We start from the raw sequence: 12,278 nt of genomic DNA, 5'->3' as shown, positions 1-12,278 counted from the left end.
ACTCTAGAACAAAATTTGTATTGAGATTAATTTCTGTGTCATAATCAATTCATTCATATTCTAATGAAACATGTCCATTGTTATCATTTTTTTCCTTTGATTATAATCTGTAAATTATTCACTATTTCTTCAGGTGGTTGTGAATGAAAATGGAATACATTCCTTGATAATTCTTTCTGCCACAAGACAAGATCATGGACAATATAGATGTGTTGCTCGAAACAAAGCTGGTGAAGCAGTGTTCTTCGTAACATTAAATGTTATGGGTATGTTAATAAAGCTTGAACATTTGATATTTTAACCTTAAAAACAAAATATAACATGCAAGTTAAGGTGCATGGCTCAGTGGTTAGAGCATCAGGCTCACAATTATGAAGTAGTGAGTTTAATTCCTGGACTGGGCCGTGTGTTGTGTTCTTGAGCAAGACACTTTATTTCACATTGCTCCAGTTCACTCAGCTGTAGAAATGAGTTGCAATGTTACTAGTGTCAAGCTGTATCAGCCTTTACCTTGGACAATATTGGTGGTGTGGAGAAGGAAGGCTGGTATGTAAGGGTGACTGCTGGTCTTCCATAAACAACCTTGCCCAGACTTGTGCTTCAGAGGATAACTTTCTAGGTGCAATCTCATGGTCGTTCATGACCGAAGGGGGTCTTTACCTCATTTACATGTTATATGTACAGGTGACAACTACCATGGATTAGTGTTAAGTTTTCAATTAGTGTGTCGACTATCAGGAAAGCAAAAGATATCTTTCTCTTAATTGCCATTTATTAACTTTATCTGTCTCATTTCTTGGATTAAAGATCTTTTGTCAAGTTTCTCAGTTACAGCTTGCACTAATAAGGTATTTAAAAAAAATCTGCAATGTCATTACAGTACAAGAAAATTTTTATCAACATTTATTAGAGAATTAGAGAATTACTGTCGCTTTTGTAATAATTTTAGCTTTATATTTTGTATAGAAGAGTTTATAGTTGCCTGTAGCACAAATATTTAGTGTTGTCTGTATTTTTATGAAATTTCATTTTCATATTTTTGATATGCTACGTTCTAGCATGAGATAATCAAAACATTTCTTTTTTAAAATTACAGAACGACAAGAAATACATCCACCACATTTTGTTGAACGTCTTCAAAATTATAATGCTAAAGAAAATCAAACTGTCACTTTGACTTGTACTGCAGTTGGTTGCCCATTGCCAATGATGAGTTGGCAAAAAGATGCCAGGATGCTTTCCTCTAAAGATTATGAGTAAGTACTTTCTTTAAACCTTTCTCCAATTTTGATTTAAGAAAAAAAAAAAAAACAAACATTCCAAAACAATATAGATGTAAAATGTTATTTTTACTAGTGTACACTACTTTAGCAAATTTAACACACCATGTTGATATTTGAATCAGTTTACATTAAGGATGATAGCTATTGTTTTGTAATTAATTTGAAAAGAAAAAAAGAAAAGTTTGTCGAAATGTTTCTTCAAGTTATGTTATTCAAATTGTTTCATATTTTCTCAAAATATTTTACAGTATACTCTATGTTATGTTTAATTCTAAAATGAATGATCATCTAGAAATGTGTTTGCATGTGTGTGTGTGTGTGTGTGTGTGTGTGTGTGTGTGTGTGTGTGTGTGTTTATGAAAGAGAGAGAAGACATATAGTTATATCAAATTGTAATTAAATTTACTCAGAAGTAGTTTATGTAACAGTATCTAACAACTTAAGTTTTAATAATCTGGAAACATCATATTCAAATTCAAAAAATTTTTGCCTCTTTAATCCACAGTATATCTACTGAAAATGGCCGTTCTACATTGACCATTAAAAATGCCACACCAGCTGACTCAGCTTGGTTTCAATGTTCTGCTGTCAACGTTGCTGGATCTGCCCTTACACGAGCTAGACTCAATGTTATTGGTAATCTATTATAACTTGTTACTTGCTAATTTTCTTTTATATGATATTTTTGCAAAAGTTCTAATAGTAAAACATTTTACAAATGTATATATAATTTCATACATGGACAAAGTGATTCAAAAGAGTATTTGCTTCATCTTCTCTGAAGTTAGCACCAACATTTTCTTTAGTCAGTCAACCCATTATTTCCATTATTATTTTGAGATAATGTTCTTGGGGTAGTTTGTGTTGATGCCAAATATTTGCTGACAAGGTAATGAACATGAACATAATGAAAAAACCTATAAAAAAACATTTTTCATTGAATGCTTCTATCACTAAAATAGGGTGTATACTTTTACATGAGGTAAACCTCCAATTTGATGGGTTAACTACAGCCTGTTGTACAACTCTTAATTTCTGTGAACTGAATCAAAAGTTCTTGCCTAATCAAACATGGTTGACAAATCTAAACCTGGTTTTCCAATACATGTAGCCAGATCAATAACCCCAGGCTATTGAGACGGGCATCTCAAATTAACTCTTCTCAGTATTGAACTGCAGTCACAAACTATAAGCTTTTATGGTTACAGATACTCTAAAGACTCTTCAATCTGTTACTATTGTGTTAATTATAAAATAATAATGTGTAAAAACTTCATTGGTAGGTTTTATGTATTGTGTTTGCAAGACCGTAACAATTTTCATAAGTAGTACATTCATAGATAGTTTTGGTACCTTTCTGATGCCACAATGTTTATTTGTCCAGATTGTTTTGAGATAGAATTAAAGAAATTTTTAAACCTTCTGAACTAATAACACTTAACCAATAATGCAGACAATACAAAAAAAATGACAAAATAGAGCCAAGTTTGTTACTTCTGATGAACAACTCTGTGATCACAAGTCTTTCTCATAATACAATAATTAGTTTAGTCCATTGTTTGGGTCTCTTTCTAGGATAATTATGAATTCCTTCACATCAGTAACAAGTTTGATTTATATAAATTACATTAAATATTATTTCACAGTATCTTTTTAAATTTTGAATTCCAAAATGTTTGTTAAATTCCATGATTGTGTGTTAAAAAATTTAAATTATCCATTATTAAGGTAGCTTAACATTACTACATTAATTTTATATAGTTAATTAACTTATACTAACACTGACACTACATTTGTTTAATGCATATTGTTTTACACATTTTATCCAGTTAATGTCATATTTTTGTCTTTCATTAAAACTTTGTCACATTTTTTTTAGGAAAAGGTCCACAACAACCAATTACAACTCCAGAAGCACCAATGTTTGGAGTTAGAAGGAGTACTTCTCCGTAAGTTACTATTCTCTATATTATTTTATTATAAATACTTTTGGAAATTATATAAGCAAATAACATGGTACTTCAGAACCTCAGAGGCTGCATAAGGGATTTGAATACAAATATTGTTATTTCATTAATAATTATGTAAAGGTTTTGTTTTGTTTATTTCTATATTTAGCTATATGTAGATATGACGAGAGCTATATTTCTTTTCCTTACCTTCAGCAACATTATTAACCAAAAAGAATTTTAAAATAAAACTCTGAATTCACAATAAGGCAGTTATTAGTATCATTATCAGCATTGCTATATTTTCTGTTTGTTATTTTTTGATGTTTTGGAGGATTGTTTCCTTATGTAATTTAGCTTATGATCTTCAATTTAAATAAAACTCATGTTATTTAACAATACCATGCAATTTTGTTTGGGATTGTTTACTTTTTAGTTACAGGAAAAAATTCTGTCTTTTTCAATTACATTATGTTCTAATTCAGATTATGACGGAAATATTTCCTTACTGAGTAATATATAAGTGAAATTAAATAGATTTGATTTATTTTCCTTTTGATTTCTCAACACTTTCTAGTTTTTTTTACTGTAATTGTCGTCTGGTAATAGTGCTTAAATTATCAACTTATATTTCTTTAATATTTCCATCTTTGCCATTAATGTGAAAGAAATGATCAGTTACCAGATTATTGTTGTTTCATCAATTAAAAGTTGTAGGTAATTATCATATAGTCTGCTTAGCATTTTCTATGAAATTTTCTTTAAATATATCATAGAAATAATAATTAAAAAATATTGCTTTGTGTTTTGTAATCAGGAATGACTTTCATTGTAAATCTTATTATTTGAGAGCATTGAAAGTAGAATATATTGCAGTGAAAGTTAATTATTAATATTTTTCCATTTAGCAAATATGAAATTCAACCAATTGGTCCTGTTCAACAAATATCTTATGCAACAGAACATGACAGTGCAACTCTGCGACTTTTGAGAGAAGATCCTCTCAGAAGGTTCGAACTGAATCTTTAGTTGGGAATGTTGTGTTCAGTTTTAAACAAAATATTTTGTTTGGTGTTATTTGTTCTGAGTAAATAAAATGACTCATGGAATCATCAAAGAAAAATAGAATTACAATTCTATTCAGAGAACAGAATATAATAACACATATATTGATTAAAGCAGTGCAAACATATCCTCTGATAATTCTGTTCTATTTAAAATTCCATCCAACCACTAAAGAAAGATTTTCATTTATAAGAGGTTTTACATGACCACATTTTTTAATTCAGAAAGAAGTTCCATCTGAGTCATTTTATTTAGTAATCTTTTTTAATCAGCTAATTCTTATTAAATAGATTTTAAATCGTTTTGTTTTCTTGAATTTTATATCTTCATGCTTTTATTTTATCTTATTTCTTCATGTTTTTATGCTTGACAGTTTTGTTTTTGTTTTAGTTTAAACTGTTGTTTTCTTGTGTTAGTTTAACTATTTCAGCTCATTTGTTTGTTACTCTTTTTGTTTTACCACATTATAAACTAACAGTTAAAGTATATAATATAAATAGGATTTGTTTGGCAATGAAACACTTTTTAATTACTTGCACTAATTGCATAGAAAGTAATTTAAATTTCTTATTTAAAATTTTCCAAACACATTCTTTCAAATTCTACACATTCTTTGTAGCTTCAAAAAAAAAAAAACCAAAAAAAAAAACAAATAATTGATTAAAGAGGAAAATAGGATTTCTTATTTTTTCCTCCTTTCTCTTCTTATAAATGAATCCATAACAGATAAATGATATGTGAAGCAGATTCTTGAAATTATTATTGGGCTTATGTATCTAAATTATTGTTAGGCTGCATGTAGATATGAAAATATATGAGTTAGTGGCTACTAACTCATATATTTTCATATCTACATGCAGCCACTTAACATAATTCAGTTATCATTGATTTAACTATTTAATAGTTAAATTAACAAAAAATTTGAAATGTGAATTCTGTTACTATATAATTTTAGTTACAGATTGATAATTCAATAAGTGCTTTTCAAATATTGTGAAATTCTTTATTCCATGACATTCTTTAAAACCGTTAATGGAATTATGTTCCCACAATATTGTTTTTGCTTAATGTTTTAATATTTGATATTGATTTATAAAATTTACGAGTGAGACATGGTCCATGGTCCATCAGTGGGGTGGTGGTAGTGGTGGTGGACTTAGTAACTCCAAATAAGAACTGACTTATCTAACCCATGCAGGCATGGAAACGTGAGTGTAAAATTACACTGATTTAGATATAGTTTATGTGCACTTTCAGATGTGAGAAATTTTGAATATGTTGGCATCAAATTGTAGAGACTGACAGAAATCTGGATGAAATCTGAAAATTGCTAAATATAATTTATGTAGCAGACTGTGGCAAATATTCATTCTATGGTGAAGTAAAAGAAATATCTAATTTACATTCAATTTACAACATCTAAAGACTGGTGACACTAACTCTCATTAATTTAGTGTCATAGTATACTCTAATTAGGTGTGTGTGACACACACATAATATTAATTCTAATTAAATTAAAACTCTTACAAAGTATGTAAGAACATTTTAAAATCTTTAATTTTTAGGATAATAGAAACATCTCAAATAAATTAACAAAATATATTAATTTTTTACTTTTTCCATATATTGTCTTATTTCACTGATATTTACTAAAATTTTATAAAAGTTGTTATATTTCTAAACCTGTACATTTAGAGAACTTTTGTTATTTGACATAAAGATGGACTTAGAAGTAGTATGCTAAAGTAATTTTATCAACTGTTTCCATCTGAAATAGTCCATTGATTTAAAAATGCTAACTATTTAAAACTCAAACTAATTTAAACTTTGTACTAATACTTTCTAGAGTTTGAAAGTCTTCTTTTTTTATAGAAGTTTAATGAGAAAAGCTTTAAAGTTTTGTTCAGAAGCTTATTTAATTATTAATCAGCTTTAGTACCAACAGTTTAAAATTTAGTTTAGTTATTTTTTTTATAAAACTCGTTGATGATTTGTTTATTTGTGATTCTTTTATGGTTTTTACATATTAATTGTGTTGCACATCATTTATGTACCAGCTAATATATACCAATAGCCCTTTATATTTGTTTCTAGCCTTTGTTTTCTTTATTTACCCATGTTACCAAAATGTTACTAGAACAAATGATAATGTTTTGCAACATTTGGGACATCATACTAAAACCAATTTAGTCAATTGTTTCAGTGTGACATATTTTAGATTCAAAGCTATTTGCTGTACATATGTAAAGATTAGCAAAGCATTGCTGGATTTTCATATTTTTCTGATTTGTTGTAATTGGGGGACTGAAGATTTATCAAGAAAAACAATCAATAGAGGTGATTGAACACATTTCTCTGTATCATTAATCACTTAACTGTGGAACATACCCTAGAAAGTCTTTAATAATTAAAAAATTCAATACTATATGTGAAACTCTCTTTGAAAGTAATTCGCTTCATATAACTTATGTGTTGATTATTGTCTCCAACTATACATTTAACATGACATAGACAATACAGGCATACTAAATACCATACAATATAAATTCTTGATTTATTAGAATTATCCTATTGAGGATGTGTCATAATTACCAAAAGTTATTTAAAACCAATTCCATATAAGAATACATGCTAATCTCAAGAATTAAGAATTGTTTAAAGTTAATATGCCATTAATGAAAAGGACAGGCTTATTGTGTGGAGATAAAAGGACAATTATGGACACATGTTTCTGCTTCAATAGGTTTTATCAGCATGATAATTGGTTAACCTTATTTCCAGTAGTCAAGGAACTTAGAATTATGCAAAAAGAGTAGAACACATTTATAGCCAAAGAAAAATATTTGAAAATTAAAATATTCTGTTGTCAGCCTTGATACCTGAAATTAGTCAATATTTTTCATAGTTTAATTATAACCACTTCACAAATTGAAAACTATTGCTTGCCTCATATGAATGGTATTGATTTTATTTTCAAATGAAGGTTGAATTAAGTCATTCTTAATAGTATACATTAATAGAATAATGTATATTGCACATGTACATAAATGTTTAGTAGATTAAACATTCTTAATGACTTAAGGTATGATGCAACAAGAATGGTCTAGCCAGTGAGGAATATTTAGCTTCAGGTGAATGTAATTAATAAAAAGGTAGTTTTTTTCAAGAAGTTTTTCATGTTTATCTCATATCAAAGTCTTACATAATAACAATTGTAACTTATTTTGTTTTTCATGTTTCCTAAGATAAGAAGTAATTTTGTATTCTATGTAAGAAAATAGTTTACTAGTAGTCCTAGTGGAGTCCTTGAAAAATATCTTAGTAGCTGAAACTTTATGTTATAGAAAAATAAAAACAAATGTTTAATTATATTTTACTTATCTAACAAACACAGTAAAATATAGCATAATTTTCATTTGACAATTGTAAATGAGTAGCTAAAACAATTTAATTATTACTAATGATCAAAAAAAGGTGAATAAGTTTGACTTACAGCATGAATGATTTTATTCTGAAACTTTAGAATGCATGCATTGTTTTATATCTAAAAAATATTTTTTAATTATAAAGTAACTTTTGATAGTTCTAATTAATATGTTCTATTACCTTAATGATATAGTATTTATTGGCTAGCCACAAATCAGTTAGAATATGTTTATTTTGGGAATTAGCCAACCACAGACAAAAATAAATTTATTGACTTGTAAAACAATAATTTTGACCAAGACTGTCACTATTTATGCCAAGTAATTACCATAAGATTGTGATAACAAAACATAGCAGAATGCTATTATATGTTATTACAATAATTGGCCAACTTTGTGACTCTATACTATATATTATTTTAAATTACATGTGTATATATGTTAGAGCTTCTTTACAATTATTCTATTTAGGTGAGCACTAAAAATGCTTTAAGATTATCTCTAAGGTTATATTTTATTTTCAAAGTTACTTTAATATTAAGTTTAAATTATTCTATTTATTTTGAAATGAAAAATGATTAGTTGTTATTTTAATGAAAATATTGTTAATAAAACAATAAAATGCATTTTAAAAAATGTCTATCGTATTTCACAGTGAGGAGATTCCAGCTCCTATAGATGAAATGGTTGTTTGTGCACCAGCACCAACAACTGAAACACCAGTTGACGGTCAGCCTACTGAAGACGAACCAGCATTCAAACCTCCATCTGTAGCAGAGGCGAAGTTGATTTTTGATCAATCTGGCAAACCACTGCCTCCACCAGCAACACTTCCAAGAGTACAACCTAAACCAGAATTCATACCAAAACCTGTACCAAAACCTGCACCAGTTCAGGAGAAATTAATTTCACCCGACAAAAAAGTGAAACCTGTTAAAGCTCCTGTTCCTGTTCCAGTTCCAGTTCCAGCTGAATCAACATTGCCACGTGGAGATTCACCACCAAGGTTCATAAGCAGTTTATTACACATGCATGTTGATGTAGTTACAAAACAATATAAAAATATTTTGTCAACATTTAGATATTGATGGTTTGAGTGTAAATCATTAAGGAATCTAATTTATAATAATTCATTATTCATACTTTGTAGATTACTTTTATTTATAATAAATACATTATGTCCATTTCATAATCTGTTTGTTTTTCTCATTTATATACATATTTTACTTTTGCACATGATATTACAAAAGCACAATTAAACTGTTAATCTTTTTATAAATGGTTCTATTCATTTAGTCACAATATTATTATTCTTTTATTAAAAAATTGTTTCATAACTTTTCAAAATGGAGTAGTAGAAGTAGTTCTTCAAATCACAATAAAAATATCATCTAATCAATGGAAAGCATGTTTAATATTAAACATTATTTAGTTGAGAATGTAATTATTTATGATAGCAAATATCTTTCTTCCAACAACAGCTATGAAATTCAGGAAGAAGGACCAGTACAACAGATTAGCTATGCTTCTGAGATAGGAAGCGCTGTGCTCAAAATTGTTGATCAAGTGGATATAATGAGGTTTGTTTCATATTGTGATGGATCTAGATGTTAGTGCTATTCATGCTGAAAAATATTTTGTATGATCCTTAATTAACATTAAACAAATCCATCTTGTTGAAACATGCTACTTTCATCCCTTAAGCAGGTTTCCCTCCAAATCCATAACCATAACTTTATTCCATCCTTTTAATATTATTAGTTTAATGCAAAGTTGCATCAATAATTGCATTCTGTTTATCAAAAAGTAGACTTCTTGAAAACATCAAATGTTCAAATTTGAATAAACAGAATATGGTAATATATTCCCTATATGCAACATTTCAGCATTAGAACTGACATTTTTTACACCCTGGAATGAATACTGTTTAGTTTATATTGACTTTTTATTAGTCATAATATTTCTCTTATAAATTGTCTATTATTTTTTTTTATAACATCTAAATTGCTAGAAATAACAAATATTAATTGTAACATATGGAATGCTTGAATTGATATTTTGTTATATAACAGTAGATTTATTATATCAAAGTATACTTATTGAATTGTAACATGTTTTGTAATGCATTATTTAGTTCACTGTAGTATATATATTTAGAAAACTTACCTACTAAATAATACTGTACTCTTCCCATTAAAGTAGATAGTTTTTTCCTTTCAAGACTTCTATCTTTCACAACCTGCTTTAGGAAGTCATGTTGATCTCTCATTTTCATTGACTGCTTCTTTTATGTGTGGCTTTTCCCAATGATTTTTTTTATCTCATTGTCTTTTAAATTTTTTCTAATAAAATTCGGTTTACATTTATAGAAACCAAATTTGCATGTTTATGTGAAAAAAATATGAAATAACATAGTTTTATTTGTGTTTATGATGACCATAACATTTTCCAAAACTAATTGTATATATATTTCGTTTGTTGGTTTGGAATGTATATATATATATATATATATATATATATATATATATATATCTGTAAATAATATGTGACAATTATTCGGTAGCCATGATAAAACCCCGGTATCCAAAACTCGGAGGTTTATCATGGCTACCGAATAATTGTCACATATTATTTACAGATTAATTCCTCTATTTACATAATATCAAGGTCTATTTCTTTCTTTTGTTGACCTTTCTATCAATATTATTTAATATTGCTTTCAGGATGGTTACAATTGTTAAAGTTTCACCAGTGGAATAGCATAACAATATCCAGGATTATTATGTTTCAATAGGCTCATTTAAACAGATTTATATACCAGTACATCTCCATTCCATTTCAAAATTCTGAAAGACAAATATTTCATTAGATTCCTGTTAAACTCAATGTAATGTAAGGAGGAATAATTCATAGCTAGCTTGTTGGAATCATTTCCTTTGGGGGCACACAGTACTGAGCACTTTATAGGTGAACTTGAAAGTTTAACAAGATTATTTGGAACAGTATCATTTAGTTACAAGTAGTCAAGCTAAAAGGTACTTACTAAAGTGGTTGCATCTGTCAAAGATTCTGATTCTATGTTTAAATACTTAATTGAGGCTTTAATGCTGTTCATTATTATTCAGTTATGCACATCAGAAAAGATTACTATTTGACAGCGTTGAAACCTCATTTAAATATTTAAACGTGCTATTAGAATTTTGTGGTAGATACTACCATTTTGACAAGTATTTATTAAAATTCTGAAATCTTTCATGCAACAAAATTAAGCAAAAACAGCCACAGTTAACTCATTTATATCTGATTCATAGACATATGAGACTACCCATCCCCTTCTCTGCTCCCAATATTGTAAAAATTAAAAAGATCTATTTAAGCTACTCAGCACTATTTACTTCATTGCCAGCTAAAGGAAAATAATCTCAATAAACTAGCCATAAAGTATCACTCTTATATTGCTTTAGATGGTGCATGACAGAAACTAGTCACTCGTTTCATGAAAGTTTGAAATGAAATGGAAATAGTGGTACAGACACTACCTAAACAGCCCTTTTGAGACTTAATAATCTTGAATATTATGTTATTCAGTTTTACCACCTTGAAATCTATATGAAAATAATTACTTTTCTGTGTATTGAGTTTTCTCTATTTGTCTCATGTTGATTCAAGTTACTGTGTGTGTGTGTGTGTGTGTGTGTATGTGTATTAGGCACAGGAGTGGCTGTGGGGTAAGTAGCTTGCTTACCAACCACATGATTCCAGGTTCAGTCCCACTGCATGACACCTTGGGCAAGTGTCTTCTACTATAGCCTTGGGCCGACCAAAGCCTTGTGAGTGGATTTGGTAGATGGAAACTGAAAGAAGCCTATCATATATATATATATATATATATATATATATATATGTATGTATATGTTAGTGTGTCTGTGTTTGTTCTTCCACCATCGCTTGACAACTGATGCTGGTGTGTTTAATCCATGTAATTTAGCGGTTTGACAAAAGAGGCCAATAGTATAGTACTAGGCTTACAAAGAATAAGTCCTGGGGTCGATTTGCTTGACTAAAGGCGGTGCTCCAGCATGGCCTCAGTCAAATGACTGAAACAAATATAAGAATAAAAAAGAAAGAATACACATATATATATATTGTGTGTGTGTGTATATGTGTGTGTGTGTGTGTGTGTGGTTGTATGTACATTGCAATAAAAAACTTCAATAAAGTTTGTTTTTTATTTCATGTTCACCCATTTTGAATTTTCTTTATACTTGGATATTGTTTTTTATAAAATGTTTTTGTTTTTGATTTTGCAATCTAGTTTTCAGTATTGTGAATTAAAGCATGACGTTGTAGTTACTAAGTGTTGCATAAACTGACACAAACTAGATAGTTGCCATACATAACAATGCTTAAATTTGAATATATCATATATAAATGCATTTATTTTATATTTGAATTATTTCATAATATATATAATTTAATATTTTCAAATGTAGTAGCCGGTTTTTTAATCTAAAAATCCAATTCTTGTTATATTCTCATTATTCTTGATATACTCT

The 12,278-nt window shown here is 28.4% G+C and overlaps 1 protein-coding gene across 1 annotated transcript in view; it reads left to right on the top strand.

Moving 5' to 3' along the window:
• LOC106877301 (uncharacterized) overlaps window positions 1-12,278 on the top strand; it is a 449,889-nt gene that overhangs the window by 62,243 nt on the left and 375,368 nt on the right. The window contains exons 43-49 of the mRNA XM_089338059.1: window positions 134-266; window positions 1,097-1,256; window positions 1,789-1,919; window positions 3,163-3,232; window positions 4,141-4,242; window positions 8,378-8,728; window positions 9,204-9,302. Coding sequence (XP_089194185.1) covers window positions 134-266; window positions 1,097-1,256; window positions 1,789-1,919; window positions 3,163-3,232; window positions 4,141-4,242; window positions 8,378-8,728; window positions 9,204-9,302 — 1,046 coding nt within the window. The remainder of the gene's footprint in view (window positions 1-133; window positions 267-1,096; window positions 1,257-1,788; window positions 1,920-3,162; window positions 3,233-4,140; window positions 4,243-8,377; window positions 8,729-9,203; window positions 9,303-12,278) is intronic.

This window comes from Octopus bimaculoides, chromosome 2 (genome assembly GCF_046866305.1).
Source record: "Octopus bimaculoides isolate indiv1 chromosome 2, ASM4686630v1, whole genome shotgun sequence".
NCBI classification, from domain to species: Eukaryota; Metazoa; Mollusca; class Cephalopoda; order Octopoda; family Octopodidae; genus Octopus; species Octopus bimaculoides.
This window is presented reverse-complemented; position numbering and strand designations above follow the sequence as displayed.